Source organism: Marmota marmota, unplaced genomic scaffold (genome assembly GCF_001458135.2).
Source record: "Marmota marmota marmota unplaced genomic scaffold, marMar, whole genome shotgun sequence".
Taxonomy (NCBI): Eukaryota; Metazoa; Chordata; class Mammalia; order Rodentia; family Sciuridae; genus Marmota; species Marmota marmota.
Genome location: NW_026000076.1, coordinates 2266934 through 2285305, shown reverse-complemented (window position 1 = coordinate 2285305; position 18372 = coordinate 2266934). Strand labels below are relative to the sequence as shown.

The window sequence follows — 18372 nt, the reverse complement described above, 5'->3', positions numbered from 1 at the left end:
TGGGAAAAGCTATTTTCAAAACAGATTGTTTAATGTGAAGGAACTTAATATAGAACCTATTAGAAATAAGGTACAAGCCCTTAAAAACGTTAGGGATATTTTGTTGTTTAAAATGAAAGTTCCACCAAGGCTTAGCTGAGCTTATAGCCCAAGCGAATATTTATATATGAATTTATAAATCTTAGAAATAGAGTTTTATGGAAATGCTAACAGGCCCTGAGGTATAGCTGAACTTGTTTTCAGATACTGCTATAATTTCCAGTGTGTGTGTGTGCTTAAAGACCGCAACACAAAAGACTTTTCTAATGCTGTAATTTCGTAGTTTTATTAGACTGAGTTATACTATGGGAGAATATTCAGAAATTGCAGCTTAAATGAGAAAACGTGAATGGTGTTACTTATATAAAATACTACTGCAATAGTTCTTTTATTAATTTTTAATGTTCAGCACCCTCAGTGACCTCCTTTATTCTCTTGCTGTCAACATGGCAGGCTGGAAAAATTGAAATTGGCTGACAGAAAACATAATGCACATTGTGGTCCAACTCCGGAGTCTCTTGCTTCTTTCTGGGGCACTTGCTTACACAGCCTATGTTATTCTGCATTACAGTAAGAGTTAAGGTCCTGTTTGATAGCTCCTGATAAAAGAGAGTGATGTCCTGTCAGGGTCTGAGCAGGTGCTGCTAGTCAGCCTCCCTTGTTCTGACATTGTGGGATGGGCATTCAGTTATAAGAAGAATATAACCTTTGGCTGTTGTTGTTTTGTCATGGCTCATGGCTCATGGCTCACTTCATGCTCTCACAACAGAATTCCACAGCATGGACAAAGCCTTATTTGTGTCTACCCAGCTTCTTCCAAAAGCATATTTTGGTCTAATTCAGCAATGCTTTTCTTGAACAGTAGGGCACCACTCTGTTATGTATATTTACCACTTTCTCTATCACCAAGGAGACTAATCCCCATACCAGTACAGTCAAGAACCTCACAGCATTATCTTGGCAAGGCCAAGTTCACATTGTCACAGCAACAGAGTGCACAGGGCAAAAAGACCTAACTAGGACCTTGGGATAAAAACTTCTCTGTTTCAAATGCAAGTGTTTGAGAATGAGAAAGAATGTGTAAAGGTGTGAGGTCTGCCAATGTCTTGTTAGCTCAAGCTTAAATGCAATGCTTTAATGGTTTGTTTGGGACACTTGTGAAAACATGGCTTTTTGAAAAAGGTAGATTGTAAAATTCTATGAAGAGTGGAAACTAATTCAGACTATGCAAAAAGTATTATAATTAGGGTGCAAATATTCTTCTCTCAAAGGCCATGGTATTAGCTTTTATAATAAGTGAAAAGAGAACCATGACAATGAGAAATTCTGAAGAAAGCATAGATAGAAGAGAATAGAATTCATTCAAGACCCTATTTCAGCACTCTCTCATCTGATACTAACAGACACTTGAGGATTCACATCCAATTGTTCCATCTGTTATCCACTGTTAGGAATATTGACCAGCAATGAGTTATAAGAATTCAAGATTATAAAAGACATGATACCCTTGTTTGCAACATGACCTCCTCACTTTACAGCAAGCTCCAAGGAAGCATAATGTAAAGAGAGACAACCCCTACCTGACACTCCTCCATATGTGGTTCGCTTTCCAGTACCCACTGCTGGCCACGGTGTGCCATCAGCTTTCAGTCCCATCAGACCTGAGACAGTGTTTGTGGCTGTAACACCATCTGCACCACCTGTGAAAAACACATCAAGGTTTGCCTCCAGTTCTCAAAGATTCCATGATTAAAACCCATTCAAACCCACATGCCCAGAAAAAAAATGTACACTCTATCTTCTTGTGGGGAAATTTCCTCTTCTCAAATGTGTACACTAATTTAACTATTACAGTTATGCTTAAAACGTTGGATATTTTTTAAAAGGTTTAATTGCCATGACTTCATTTTCTGAATTATTAGATAGATTTATTGATGTTGAATGTTTTGTATTCTATGTAATTTTCCAGATAATTTAAAATGTCTTTTCCAGTCAGGATGTACTTTCCACAGAATAGAATATAAGCATATTAATCTGTAAAGTCATGCATCAACTGCGGATTTATGTATTTAATAGATATTTATTGAGCTTATATTTAAGATGGTGTTCTAGATTCTCTCTCATAAACAGGAAACTCATAAAAAATTTCATAGTGTGGGAACTGGTATCTTTTTCAACCTTATTGAAGACTCAAATACTAGCCAGGCGAGCTGGTGCACACCTGTTATCCCAGCAGCTCAGGAGGCAGAGGCAGGAGGATCCTGAGTTCAAAGCTAGCCTTAGCAATTTATCGAGACACTAAGCAACTCAGTGAGACCCTGTTTCAACATAAAATACAACACAGGGCTGGGGATATGGCTCAGTGGTCTGTGGTCCTTGAATTCAATCCCTGGTACCCCCCACCCCAAAGAAAACCACAATTCAAATACTATTACACAATCATCACATTATGGGTTCCTTACTTTGGAGTAATTTGCTGTGACTTTAACTTTGTTTCATAATTTTTTAATCTTTGCAAAACAGGTTTATTAATAAAAATTATAAATGATCTTGTGTTCCCTGGCCAAATATTGGGGTCTATTTATTATCTAAAATCCAGGTGTGACTCTACTACATTTGTGAGATTGATGCTGCATTTAATATTTTTCTTAAAACCTAAGAAAGATCTACACAGATGTTTGTGGAAAAAATATACTCCATTTTGGCCACATAAATCAGGCCAATATTTATCTAACTGGGCAACAGATAAAAGTCTAGTTCTTACCTTCCTTTGCAGCCCTTGCGATGCTCACAATATCAGTGACATTTGGGGTCAACTTGGCAAAAAAAGGAATTTGAACAGCTTGCCTAATCCAGCGACAGATGTTCCGAACCAGCTCTGGATCCTGTTCAAATAGGTCAGTTAAATATAGAACATAATTAAAGAATTGTGATCAAAATGTGTATAAGAACAACAGCAAAGCTGGATATGTGCAAGACAAATCCAACTTGACAATGAGCTACATGATATATTTCTCAAATTTCTCCTCAGCATTACACCTAGACTCATTAGGGAACTAAGGTTAACACACTTCAAGTGAACTGCAAATTCATCACATAAAGGTTAAATTCCTCAAGGGAGTCTTTGGAAAATAAAATTACAAAGAACCAACTGGAAGAAAGTGTTTCTCATTTTCCATTAAATGATATCAGGAATGAAACATAAACTTTTGGTGGCAAGTTCAGAAAACATTACAGAATTTCTAGTGCCTGCATTGGTTTAAGCCTTATAAAAAATATTCAAACTGCCAACTCCCAAGTGAATGATACTCAATCTGAAGCCTGTTGCTTTCATTATTAGAAGAATTTGTCTTGTTGAAATACATTCAAAAGAAAATCTATCTGCAACTTCATCATCCATCCAAATGTGATATATACTCTATTCTAAAATGGAATAATTCAGCCCTGGATTATTTGGGAGCTGCTCAGTAACTTTAGCCTACTTTCATAAATGTTGCCAAGATCTGAACAGCATTTTTTCAACACTCATCTACTTGAAAGAACTGATCAAAATGACAAAATGAAATAAAATATCAAATGCTCATTTTTAAAAGCAAGGAATAGATGTTTCCTGTGCTTGTTTCCTGTGATTTTTTAAGCTTTTATTTTCTCATGGGACAAGTATCATTTAGAGGGAAAACACCTATCCTTTCTATTGAAATAACTTAGTTGTAGTAATGTTCTTTGATTTCAACACACACAATAGTACTTTTTTTTTCATTACTTTGAGTGCAAAATTTATTCTGACAGGTACTGATAATGCACTTTGATAAATTACCTTAAACTATGCAATGGCAATTCATTATTGAACTTGGTAATATTATCTTAACAAGTTAAAATGCTTTTTGAAAAAATAAAAATACAAGAAAATATGGATATGTATCTAAACTATGAAATAGTAGGCAAATATATTATTTATAATTAATATTTTTATATTAAAGAAAGTTGTTCTTTGCATTTTAACCTTTCAAATTTTTTAAGATGAGATTTCTAATGTTTTAATCTTTAGAGAGAACCATTTCATTAGTTTTAATGTATCTTGATCTGTCATACTATATTATGATAAAAGTTATGTGTTTATGTGCTAAGATCCTTCAATGAGGTAATTTCTGTTGATCATTATCATCTCTTTTCAGCAAAACTTAATACTTTTAACAAGAAATCTTTGGCTTGGCTTGTTCTCTTTTCAGAACAGTAATTTCTTCATTAAACATAAATATTAAAAAGCACTATATGGAATGCTCTACAGGGCATACTGTGCATTATGAATAGTAAAATCTGGAGACTTAGCTGTACAAATTCTAACTCATGAAAATGGAGATCTGCCCCTGCCCATGCAATGTTCATGAAATATTTATAACTGCTGCATTGGCATTATGAAGGCAGTTGCATCTTTGTGACTTTCATTTCTAAGTTATGAATTTCCATGGGACTTAGCCTAGAAATGACAGTAACTCTAGATGATATGAATTGCATGTCCTTTGTGAACGCGCTCTTTAAGGTAGAATTTGACAATAATTTAAAGATCACTTGAACTGCATAATACATGGAAGGTAGCCTGATAAGAATTACTGAAACAAATTTAAAATATTATTTGGTTCCAACAGAGTGAACACTAATAATCTGATATTCAAGTGGCTTTCAATATTACTGACCACCATGTCTTTATAACTTACTTTGAACATTTGTCAGAATGTTTTTCCTGTTGACTACTTGTTTTTTTCACTGGTTGACTACTTGAACCAAGTACCTCTTATCTATGTTTAGCAATTTAGAGTTTGTTCTATTTTTTAGTTTCCTAAAAGTAGACAGTTCCTTGGTAATCGTGACTTATTTGAATCATCTATCTCTTTGAACTAGCATAATGTGACCCTCCTAGATTTCTATGAGTGAGGTTGATGGTGTTCAGATACATTTTGAAAATCTTCATATTTATCCAAACCAGCAGCTGACTAATCATCATAGCTGAAACAAATTTGATTATTACAGAAGTTTTAAAATAATTTCTGACAACCATTATTGTGAAATTGACGATTCTGTAAATTGCAAGGTTTTATTTGACAGGTATAATAGGGAATGCTCTAATACAACAAAAATATGGTGAGGCTTATAAAATGATAGAATGAATATGTTTACTTTAGGGAATTAGAGGGTAGAATATAATCATTCACACTTTCCTGTTTCTTCACACTTTTTTTCTGAACATTTAAGATCTAAAAGCAATTAACAGTGTTTCTGCAGTTTCAGCATCTTGACCTTCTCATTTCTAGTAACAGCATGAAATAGCTTTCTCTTTCCTAATAAGCCAGTTTTGAGAATCTTATTGAAATGAGCAAATTTCAGACAATTTCTAAGTCTTTCTAAGAACTTCAGGAAAGGAAGAAAAGTTTCTCTTATCTCTAAAACTGAATCTTAAATAATATCAACACCAACATAAAGCAACGAAAACAAAGCAATTCTTTTTCCAGGCACGCCAAAAAGTACTTGCGTCAATGAATCAAGAATGACAAAAACTTGGAATATTTTTTCAATGTATTTTAATGTACCCATCAAAATCTATACTCTGATGAGATTTAAGAAATACATGAATATATTTTATGATAGATAATATCTTAAAACCACAAAATCTAAGATTACTTTAAAAACTTAGGAGTAACTCTGAAGAAAAATAATAAAAATTATGCAAAAAATATAGCTTAACAAGTCTTTTAGTGATGAATATACATAGAGTCTGCTTGTATCAGTAAATTTTTATTTGCTTTTTCAGGTATCAATAATGCCCAACCCTGACCATTATTTGGAATCTCTTCCATAGCAGCTGCTGGGCTGTGTGTGTGTGTGCGCGCACACACACAATACCTTTGTTATCCATGTGTACACCCACAATAGCTCTGAGCAACAAAATGGTTTCCTGTGATAGAAGTCTGTGGTATTATTAGCAGGAAGGCACCTGACGCCCTTAAGGAATGATTGACAGACCTGGGGAGCAACTGGTGATCTTTAGGATACAACATGAGGTAAAGGTTCCACCATACTTGCAAAGTACTGAAAAGTGGATACAAGTATCCTAGAGACAAATTTGGCCCATTTGAACATTTTACTCACAACAGCTTAGTGTCTGCTTGCAGCTGATATGCTCTGGAAGAAATTCCTATGAATACCAAACAACACACCAACAGATATTAAGAAATGTAGCACTAAGTACATTGCTTGCTGCAGTGGTTTCCATTGTGCAAAACTGGTTATTTTTAAAGTTTTACTTCTTAATTAAGGATATGAGGTAATTTTTCATTCCTGGAAATATTATGCCTCTATTTCCATCTTAAAGGGATTCTATAGAAAGGACCCACCTTTCTACTTTTGAGTCCCTTAAGATGACCTCTCCATTGTAGGGCAGGCAAATACTTGGGGCATCAAATCTCATTGGTTTCATGCTCTCCACAAAGGAAGAAGCCCTATAGAATAAGACTGTGAAAATTTCTTGATAAGCTAAATTACAAGTGAAAATTTTGGCTTGAAGAAACATTTCTCTCCAATTTACCTGGTAATTTTCACTCTGTACAATTCTTTTCAAAATGGATTTCTTAGAAGCTGGCATTACAATGAGTTCACAGAAAAATTTTACCAGTTATAAAATGTTTTCCACTAAGGAACTCCTAAGTCTTAATTCACATGACATGACAAGAGGTGGCTAGCATTTTTTTTTCATGTCTCCTTTTCTGATGGAGAAAAATGGAGCTCAGAAGTTTAATCTGATAACCAATTTCATCTTCTTAATTTTCTTTCCCATTATCATGTTCTAAACTATCGTCTTCTTTAGCAAAATTGCTCCCCAAAGTGAAATTCAGCTATCAATTGTAAACTAGAACTATAAAAGGTTTCTTTTTCATTTATACCTGTAAGACTAGATGTAGCTGCAAAGTAATAGGCAAAAGGATGTATTTATCCTACTGTCAACAAAATAGGGTAGAAAAGAGTTAACTATTCCTAGTAGCCAACTACTCTAGGTAAAATTTCAGTGACTATTAAAAATGTGATGAAATGCAGATGTTTTAAATTATATTTTAGCAAGGATCCTTCTTGAATCTCTTTTTCTGACTTCAGCTTGCTAACAATGGTAAAACCACTTTGGAATGCTCTTTGGTGGTTTCCTATAAAGATATTCAGGGACTTGCCAACCGATCAAGAAGTCCCACTCTTAATTATACATCCAAAATACATGAAAACACAATTCCACACAAAGACTTGCATATGAATGTTCATAGAATATTTTTCAAGATAGCTACAAAAATGAAAACAACCCCAATATCCATCAATATGTGAGTGAATAAACAAGTTGTATATATTCACACAACAAAATAATATTCAGCAGTAACAATAAATAAACTACTAAATTCTGGCATAACTTGAAATTGATTTTAAAAAAGATGAGTTAAAAAAGATGAGTTAAAAAAGTACACAAAATAATACATGCTATATGTGAGTAGACTTATATGCAATACAGAAAATGAAAAACTATGCTGCTAGAAAGCAGAGGAGCAGGTGCTCTGTCTGACTGAGGTTTGGGACTGGTGGAGGGATTCAGTGGAAAGAGGCACAAGACAGTTTTTGACAGTGATGGAAATATTCTATATCTTGACTGTGATTTTCAAAGGTATAGACATGGGTCAAAACACTGCAAACTCTATCTTAAAAGGTGCTCATTTTATTATAGGCAAATTGGATTGCCATAAAACTTCATGTAAATTTTTAAAATAATTCTGAGGGGACTCATATAGATTGAACAGTAAAAGCGGTGACATTCTAAGCAATGTGGGTTCTATACTTTCAGCAAATATTGACCATGAGGCATTGCAATTAGTCTGTTCTATATACTAACATGAGTGGAATAAGGAGGTCACAACACACTAAGGACTAACTCAGGCATATAATGAAATACGTGTTGAGTGTTCAGTATCAAGAAAAAGATTTTGATCCTGCTTTATCATTTCAGATTATTTCAGAGCATGTAGAATAGTACTTGGTACATTGTAGGCATTTATCAAATACTGCTGAATTAATAGAGATTATACTGCAAAATTTGACAATGACATTTCTTTTTTTTGTTTTCTTTTTTTCCTTTTTCTGAGATAGGCTCTCTCTAGGTTGTCCAGTCGGGATTTGAACTCATGATATTCCTGCCTCAGTTTCCTGAGTACTGTGATCACAATCATCTGCCACTATGCCCTGCTTGAAACTGCCTTTCTTATTTCTATTTACTTAGAAGAAAGTTTAGAGTATAATAAAGTTATTGGGTTCAGGGTAATCTAATAACAATTACTTTACACACTATGAATTATGTCAGACAGGAGAGATATAAAGATACTATCCCTATTCTTAAAAAAATAAAAATAAAAATACTTTGCAATCCAGAGGAGAATAATACATATAACAAATACATATTGTGATTATAAAATGTTGTAAGCATATGTATAAGAGACATGTATCTATGTACACACCATTCAAACTGACAACAAACACACAAACACATGCACATGCCTATTTCCTTGTGCCTTAAGTAGAAGGCGGCACAGGCTCACCTATGTCTTGGGTCCTCCTCAGGCACGCATCATTGACTCTGATTCTCACTTAAGGCTTTTTCTCAATCCTCCCACTCAGAATGCCCTTCTCTTGCCTTTTGAGAAACACCCTTTGAAGCAACCCCTTAGGACCAATCCTCCCATCCTGTCTCAGTCCAGGGTGGCTTAGTAAATGACTGCCTCTTTAGTGCTTCCATAACATTTCTTTATTACTGCATTTATCACAGTTTGATAATCACCATCCCTGTTTTATAATCAATGTCTCTCCATTAGACTATTAGTCTTTTAAGGGTTATATCTTACTCTGATCCTAATCCCTTAGCACAGAACCTGAGACATGAAAGACACTCAACAAACATTGTGTTGAATGAAAGAATGAAGAATTCTTAATTATATACCAGCTTTTCTCATTGAGGGGCAAAACATTAGTCTCTCTTCTTCACTGAAGCCAAAATAAGTTGGAGATACAGGATAGCAGTAGTTCTTGCTCTCCCACCAGTGGAGTTTGGAAACAGTCTCTTAATGCTCTCCATCAGTTAGCAAAAGTGTTTGGAAGGCACTTGTCCCTAATGTGGCCTGTAAGTCCATAAAAACCTCCCTGAGGGCTCAGACAGCACATGACCTTTATGTTTGAATCTTAAGGATATTGAGCATTTCTCCAGTCTCTATCTTTAACCTTTTATCATTCTCCAAACTCCCCATCCTTGGTTCCTGGTGTCTAGTGGGGGAGGAGAGTTTGCCCATATTCTTCCCAGTGAAAGGGGATTTTGTATTCTTCTAAATGCATTTTTTTTCAATGTGCCAATATGATAGTGCTGGTTTTTCTTGCTTTCAGACAGGATTTCCCTAGTGTACCACTTCTCTGACATGCTTAGTATTGGTGCTTTCCATTCCCAAGTGCTTGGTCTCAGAAGCTTGCATTTTTATTCAATGAATGAGAATTGACATTCACTGCTAAGATGACTCCTATCTGCTAGGTGTTTTGAGTCACTGTCTTTATCCTCTGTAATAAGTTTCTGGTTCTCTGACTACCTCTCTGCTAGCTCCCAGATGGCAATGCTAATGGTAGTAAAGTTGGAAAGGATCTTATTTGACCAATGAACTATCAATGAACATCTCCTGCCCACAGTTCATGCACTATTTTAGCCAGTAAATGTCTTAGAGGTCTTTTCCTCACACTGCAATTACTATCTTTTTATGTAACTGCCTTCAGTTTCTATTCTAGCAAACCCCACATTGCATCCAAGAAACAGAAGCTAAACTCAGTCCCTGAAAGTTAGATGGCATACTTCCATTTAAAAGTCAACTTTTTAAATGGTAGAGGAATTATATAACCTTTCTTCAGAACTGATGAGTACTTATGCTAAGGTGACAATTAGGATCTGAAGAGATCTTATAAAACAGATGCAAAAGCAGGTAGCAGATACAGGTAGATACCACTCAGATCTTCTTTCAGAGACTTGCCCAGCTGCCAGAATGGAGTGGGCTGACAGCCTCTCATTGTTCACTTCTTTAAGTCTGCCTCAACCTTGAGTTGAAGTCCTGTTTCTCTAAAGGATGAAGGACAATGGCAGGACAAGTGAGGTACAAGGTCCCACAGGCTTCTGTCCAATGTGGGACTCCTCCAGTAGGAAATCTTTGCTCCCAATTGGGCTGTCAGAATTTTCTCAAATCTACATCAGGGCTGACATCTACCCTTGCCTAATCCTTTTCTTTTCACAGGCATGACTCCCCAGTAAACCTTTTGCCCTTCTACTGATAGGTAGCAGATAGTGAAGTTAAAGGGATAATTCTATAGACAGGGCCAATGTACTGGCACTCCACATGTTTTCTCTTAAGAAGCAATTCACCCAAAGCCATTCTGGCCCTGCTCTGACTTAAGTCAATAAGAATATGTTACATTCCTCTGCAAACAACCTGGTATCTGTAGAGCTGTTCTCAGGCCCCAGGAGGGTAAGCCTTTGCCCTGTTGAGAAGAAGGACAAAGGTTACCTGTTGAGAAGAAGGGCAAAGGTTACCCTGAAGGGGGGACTTTTGTGAACTTTATATAGACCAATAAGTCCAAGACCCACAAAAACAGGATAACTAAAAGCAAAGCCTACTGACTATAAAGTCTGAAAGAATAAGTTCCAGTTAGAAATGTTCAGCGTGGACCAATGTCACTGAGAGCTGCCTTTACATATTTAGCATGTCATTATAAGAGTAAAACCTCCACCATGGGTTTTGCTTGAGAACTTGTGGGTAAGTCCATGAGCAGCAGAGACTTAGAAATGTGATGCAATCCTACTGTCAGTCAAAAGTTGAGAAGTGGGACCTGAAAAACTTTCCTAAGATCTCCCAAAAACTAAGCGACAAAGGGGTAGCATACTGTTCTCCTCTTTGAAAATATCTTTTTCCCTTTCCATGGGGACATTTTTCTTTCTCCTCTAATAAACTTTGCTGTACTTGAAATACATTTTGTGTTTTGAAACTTACTCCTGTGAGGACACCCGAGCCAAGAGACAGGACATGACCCCTGGACCATTGCCGGCAACAGATCTTTCAGTTTTGTCTAATTCCTGGTGGTCTCCACTGCTAGTATTATCTGCCATGCAAAGAGGGTGCCATCTATAGTTTGCTTATTATGAGGTTATGCAGCACAATCTGGGAAATCTAAACATTGTAGAGGCAGGCTGTGCACATATTCTACTGATACCACCAATAGATGCTCAAAATTGTGGGCCAGCTGAGCTGAACTGAACCCCAGCAAGTTTCCTAATCACAGCTTAGAACACACTAAATCATTTCAGCAGGTAATGAAGTGCAGGCAGCTGCCTGCACTACTATGTATGGATTTAGTTTGGATGAGGGCAAGTGAGTATTTAAGTGTATAATAAGGAGTTTTTATTCTTTGCAGACTTCAGGCAGCTTGGAATTTGTTTTCTTAATGTAGAGCATTAGTGTAAACACTGTAACAATTGATATTTTATACATCTGTTGGTCTATTCACTTTGCTTATGTTTTCCAGCACTAGAGTTGGGAAACAACCACAAGCATAAAACCTCAGTATCTTTATAATCCCATATTGGTGTGAATGATTAACCAATCCAGGGAGGAGGCTAGTGTAAAACAGCATTCTGCCCTGGAGCACCCACTATGCTGATAGACACATTTAGGATGAAGAGAGTCTGGGGAAGTCATGCTTCTGTCCTGGGAACTTGATGAAATTCAAGCAAGAAAGAATTACCGCAGAGGCAATTTTAAATAACATAGCAGAGAAAACCTCAATCCCCTGGCAATGAATGGTTTCAGCTAAGGAGAACTCATCCATAACAAGTTGGTACAGTTCCTTAAGGAATTTCTTCCTACTGCGGCTATAAGAGCAGGAAAGAAATGTCTAGGACTTTTCTGTTTGTTTGTTCTTGCCAGCTCTTTGGACTTATTTTGCTCTTTGAGCTGAAAATGATTTGGAGATACTAAAAGTGGGGTAACTTTGTAAAAAGACTATATGTGAAAACATGAGATGAGGAAATGTCTAAACATGGCCTTTTATAAATGTGATATTCATAAGCTCTTGACATAAACTTCATGAATACTAGATTTTACTTGAACCATGAACAATTCTTTACCAATTTATTTACACTTGTGTGGTGGTTTATAAGAGTATACATCACAAGATGTGTGTGTGTGTGTGTGTGTGTGTGTGTGTAAAAAGGAGTTATCTATTTTAAATTCAGGTATCAAGGAAACATGGTCAGTGGTGCACCCCATATTGGGAGTTTATTACAGATATACACAGAGAAAGTAAGAAAGAGCCTGAAATATTTTGGTAATGCAGACCCATTTCTCTGGGGACTAGGATTTTTCTCATTCATCTTGTAGGACATACAGCAGCTCTTTAGACTAGCTTTTGCTTTCTTATTCCTTTTAGAGTGGGTGTCTATTGATTTAAGGATTAGAAACCACAATGCTAATGAATCTGCTTTTATTTCACAGCATCTTTCTTTTCATTTCTATGTCTACTCTTATTACCTTATTGCCTTTTCTCTTGTCCAATTCAATTTTTCTGCTATATATTCTAGAATCCATATGTTTTGAAATTAAACCCACAAAGAAGAATCACTGCCAACCATGTGCTTCTTAATATTTTGCCTTCCCAACATTTTGTTTGCTTTCTTATTTTGTGGAGAACTCCCACCCTATGGAGCCTGGATGTGCCACAGTAACTGGCTCCCATCATGTGAGCCACTAGAGAGAGAGTTCTCCGCTCTACTCTCTTGCAACCAAGTATATGATCTATAGTGGGCTAATGGAAGCTTCAACCAAAAATTTTAATCTCTCCATCAGAAAAGTAGCCAAGTTTCATTTGTGGTGACATGTGGTATGCTGTCTCTTGACAGCACCCAGGATGGCAATAGGGATGGGCAACAGCACTAGCAGAGACTGCCTGTTAGCTGTATAATTCTTGGTGCCCTCCTTTGGACCCTTTGGTTTCTGCCCCTTTTCTGAGTCTACATATCCGTCTACATCTACATTCCTACTTTCTCTGATTCTTTCAGACATCATACAGCCAGAGTCAGTTTCTGTTCCTTGCAATTAGTGATTGCTCTAGGCAGTTAGCCACTGTCCAGTATAAAATGGCCTGAGTGCCTGAATTATGGTCTCACACTCCTTCAAGGGCTGTTGACCTTTTTTTACTTAGTCCATAGATAGTCTCTTTTTGCCCAAGATACATTATCTGAGCCATGGCAAAGGTAGCCAAGACCCATGCTTCTGTGGCAGCTCATGTACCAAATACTGCCTATGACCATTCTCCTTGAGAAAAGAGCTAAGGGGCTAGAAGACATCAAAGCAAGGTATCAACTTTGTCCTCAAAGTACTTACAATCAATATATAACCACTGAGGACCTTGAAATCTTGAAATTTGTTAGAATCAGTAGAATATATATGTGGCCTTTAGGATTATATCTCTAGTCCTCTGTAAATCATTTAGCATTTGAATATGTCATAATGAGCAATCCTCTCATACAATTCAAGAGACCCTTACAGAAGGAAGTGATATATATCAGCCACATCCAGGAAAGTTTAATTTGAAATTTATTAAGAATAGCTATGATTTCTTAAAAGATGGATATGTAGACAGAGAATGGTAATATAGCCCATAAGGGAAAATATCTTGAGGCATTGAAATTAAATTAAAATATGATCTCCTTTTCACTCTGAATACCTGCATGATTACCAATTCGACAAGGATCTTTCATTTATCCCAACTCAACTTTACGCAAGTGTCTGAAGCCTATGTTGTTGATAAAACAGTTGATGAAGCTTGCATAAGGGAAAAATCTTCAAACTGCTTGATATACAAAATCATATTAGTACTAAAAACAGATGGGTATTTACTTTTGCAATATTCAACAAATGTAAAGTACCCAAAGGACTGTTAAAATTAGAGAGTTTAAAACTTTGCATTTTTTTTTTCATTTAAAAAGGAGCACTATGGTGATCTTTACTGGTTTATATAATTAACACCTAGATGTAGAATACCTCATTAGATTTTTGGATAATCTAGGCAAAGACCGCATTCAGTATTATAGAGAAGATTTCATCTTATACCTTCCTAGTTGCTAATATTCCCAGATCTTAATATGCAACATTTGAAATCACATATTTCTTATTGCTTTGTCTTTTTTTAATAAGTAAAGGAATTGTGGGAATACAGAAAGGTATTGAATCTGGTCCAATGTCCTTGATTGGGCACCTGCAAGCACCTGCAGCTAACTGGGTAAGCTTTATGAACAGTATCATTTTGATATAAAAAACAGACAGAAAAAACAACCCCAATTTGCCACTTTTTTTAAAGAGAGAGAGAGAGAGAGAGAGAGAGAGAGAGAATTTTTAATATTTATTTTTTAGTTTTCGGCAGACACAACATCTTTGTTTGTATGTGGTGCTAAGGATCGAACCCCGGGCCGCAAGCATACCAGGCGAGCGAGCTACCGCTTGAGTCACATCCCCAGCCCCAATTTGCCATTTTTAATGTGTATACAAAGTGAATGGGAACCTACATTAACAGTAGAGTGATTTGATTATTTTTATTTAGTGTGTTATTATTTTTATTTCTATAGTGTGTGTGTGTGCGTGTGTGTGTGTCTATGTGTCTGTGTATGTGCATACAGAGGTTTAGGGCAGACAACAAAAGTGATTATAGTTAAGTGATTCACCAAATGGTACCAGTCTAAATAACGCTTGTAGAACAACAATAGATAAGGGATGGAAAGGAAAAGACCCTAAAGCATGGCAGTGAAATGGAAAGAGAGCTAGTGTATATGAAAGGAGCAAGGAGAAGACCTGCTTAGAAGTTTACCCCAGAGTTAAGGCTCAGTTTGCAAAAGATTTTGTGCCTATCCTTAAATGATAAAAGACAGAAGACCATATGTTTAAATCCATGTTTTAGAAACATAGCTCTCATATATGTCTGTGGATGTGCAGGATAAGATAGAGTACAAGCAAAAAAGACCAATCAGAAAGAGAAGGGCCAAAAGCACAGAATATTAATGAGGCATGTTGTTCTGGGGATTGAGGGAAGGGGAGAGGTTTGGATGTGGGAAAAATGGTGGAATGAGATGGACATCATTACCCCAGTAACATATATGATTGCACAAATGGTGTGACTTTATATCATGTACAACCAGAGAAACAAAAAGTTGTGCTCCATTGAATCAAAATGCATTCTGCTGTCATGTATAAGTAATTACAAAAAATGAAAATAAATAAATATCCATTTAGAGAGAAAAAAAGCAAAGAATATCTAAAATTGGAGGATTTCAAGCAAACTATGATATAATTTTAAGAAAAACTTTTAAGAACAAATTAGAATTGGGAATAAAAATCAAGAACATATCTGTAGATCCTTATTGTGGGGGTATTAGTAATTAGTAATTTCATCACAAAGTGACAAATATAAGACAGACAGACTGGAGGTTGCAAAGATAATGAAAGAAATTTAGGTCACTCCAAGACATCTACTTGAAAAAAAATATGGTTGAGTTTAAAGTTTATAATTTAGTTCTCAGGATGGAGTTTTGGAAACATAGAGTTAGGAGTTATTATCATTCATATGGTACTTGAAGTCTGTGAACAAATTAGAAGATGGAAAGAAAAGGGCTCTGTGATCATTGATATGAATATGTAGCATCTTTGCAACGGTCAGAGAGAAAAAATAAACAACTAGAAAAAAATACAACAGAGAAGAAAAGCAACTCCAATAAAAGAGATGTGAATAGGACCTGATATAAAATACTGCAAAGAAATCAGGAAGAATGAGAATTTCAAGAGGCAAAATTGTCCCACTTAAAGTCATCAGTAATTTGTGAGTATACAGTCAGAGAGACATAAAGATGGAAGGCAGATTGCAGTTGGTTAGGAATATCTGCAAAAATATATAAAGAAAACCATCAACAAAATTAATCTGAGCTATCAGAATCTTACTTGATATTTAAAAAGTATGTAACAAGTATTTTTGAATTAGTTATTTTATATTTATCACAAGTAGAATTAATACCATGATGAAAAAGTTAATTTTCTAGGTTACGAAGACCTGCATATATGAAAGGAGAAAGAGACAATATGTCATTTTTAAAGGTATCAGTTGTGACTTAAGCAACAACTCTAAATTCTTACAATACGACAGCCAGAAACTCAAAGAATAAACTTTGTTAAGTGAACATATTACTGAAATTGCAGGCTTAGATAGGACTCCAAAATTATCTACATCATTCCCAAACAATATCAAAACTAACACACACACAACAGTTACTGATTTACCAAGTACGCTCACATATATTAACTTCATTGTGCCTGACTCATTGGAGCGTACTGTTTTCTTCAAATCATCCCTAGTGAGAGACAGAGTAGGATGATTCTCACAATACTCATGCTCATCAAATTCACACGAATCTATCCCACTAAAGATTAAAATCATATCTTTTTGTTTTACCTTGAGAGAAAAAACAAGATCAAATCTTTACCATAATTGATACAATTCTTCCATATTAAATCTTTCTCCAAATGTTATTTTTAAAAAAGCATTCTCCTAATTATAAAAGATGAGTTCTTAATTATTGTGGAAGAAAGTAAAAGCTTGAATAAAAATAAAAATTACTCATAATGAAACAAGTAAACAACAGCAATAATTAAAATGTGTATTTCCTTCTATTTCCTTTGAGTAAAGAAATGTTAAACATTTTCAGTTACATAGCTTTCATTTTATAGTATACCATGTACATTTCCTATGTCAATGAACTTTTAAAAAATGTCCTTTTAATATTCACATAATAATTTCTGTAGTATATAAACATACTCTATTTTACTTTTTTATTTATTTCCCCCCTTTTTTTTTACTTTTGAGATTGTTTTCAGATTTTGTTAAAAATAATACTGAGTTAACCTTTTCTGTATGCATGGTGCTCATAATTCCCTTGCTTTGGTTGCTAGGTGCTTTTTTTTTTCCAAACAAAACAAATTTTTACTAAAAGCAAGCAGACAAAAATAGGCATTTAGAAGATATCACCTTCTAAAAGACCTAGGTTGTCAATATCCCTGAGTGTGACACTAGTGGGAATTTATGAAGTTGTACATTACCATGGGGACAACTGGAGAAGGACACAGAGGTAGATCTTTCAATTGATGCAAAGCACCCATCTATAATCAAACAATCAGTCTTTAACATCTCCTCTTTCCCCAGTAAGACAGGGTAGATCATGTAGGGCTTTCATGTCTAGATAAATATAGATCCTTCCTCAACTTTCATATGAATCATCAAATTCCCACCTACACCACTAAGATATCTAAATATACCTATTCATAATGGCAATACTATGAACCTTATACATGAAAGGGATCCATTTTAAAACAGTACTATTACATTATGGTCACAATTCTTTCTAAGAAATAAACCATAGAATATGTTAAACATATGAACCATGATACACAGTCCAAACCAATCACTATATAATGTATTAGGACAGTCATCTTAATCCACTTATTTTTAACTACCAGGCCAGAATTTATTAATGTCATTTCCTCTATTTACAATGCCCTTCCCTATTCACATCATGCACACTTGCTAAAATCATTAAGAGAATTAATTTTCTCAATTATCTCTCCTTAGGGATATATATAGATTTCTATTTTGATGGCTCAATAGAAACATATTAAATAGATGAATAAGTGAATATTACTTGTGATATAACTGGACAATATGATAAAATATTTGGAAAATATGAATAGGGTTATACATTACCAAGACACATTAGTTAAAATAAGTAACAGAGCTCCAACTAGTAAGTGTGAGGGTGTAGGGGGAGAGTGTAGCTCAGACTACCTAAAATACAGGTATGTTTTTAGGAAGCATCCTCCCCAAACTCTTGTTAATCATCTGAGAGGTGTATGCTTACTTTTATATAATTAAATCTACTTAAAGTTTATTAAAAAATTTACTGTGATTATGTTGCAATTAGTCTGTGTAGAAAACAATAATCTGAATTTCTGTTAATCTATCGTACCAGTTCTTCATATCAAGGGATTTTTATTTCATGTCTTTGTTTCATTGCACATTTACTAAAGCTAATATTTTGCTTAAAATATGACAAGTTAGTGAAAATATATCTGAGGGTAATGAGAGGTAACTTCTGACTATTACTTCCTGGTTTTGGGGACAATTTGGTAGGATGAATTT

The 18372-nt window shown here is 35.2% G+C and overlaps 1 protein-coding gene across 1 annotated transcript in view; it reads right to left on the bottom strand.

Moving 5' to 3' along the window:
* Positions 1–18372, bottom strand: part of Dpyd (dihydropyrimidine dehydrogenase) — a 761982-nt gene that overhangs the window by 207893 nt on the left and 535717 nt on the right. The window contains exons 16-17 of the mRNA XM_048814504.1: positions 2804–2924; positions 1620–1739 (exon numbers count right to left, since the gene is read on the bottom strand). Coding sequence (XP_048670461.1) covers positions 1620–1739; positions 2804–2924 — 241 coding nt within the window. The remainder of the gene's footprint in view (positions 1–1619; positions 1740–2803; positions 2925–18372) is intronic.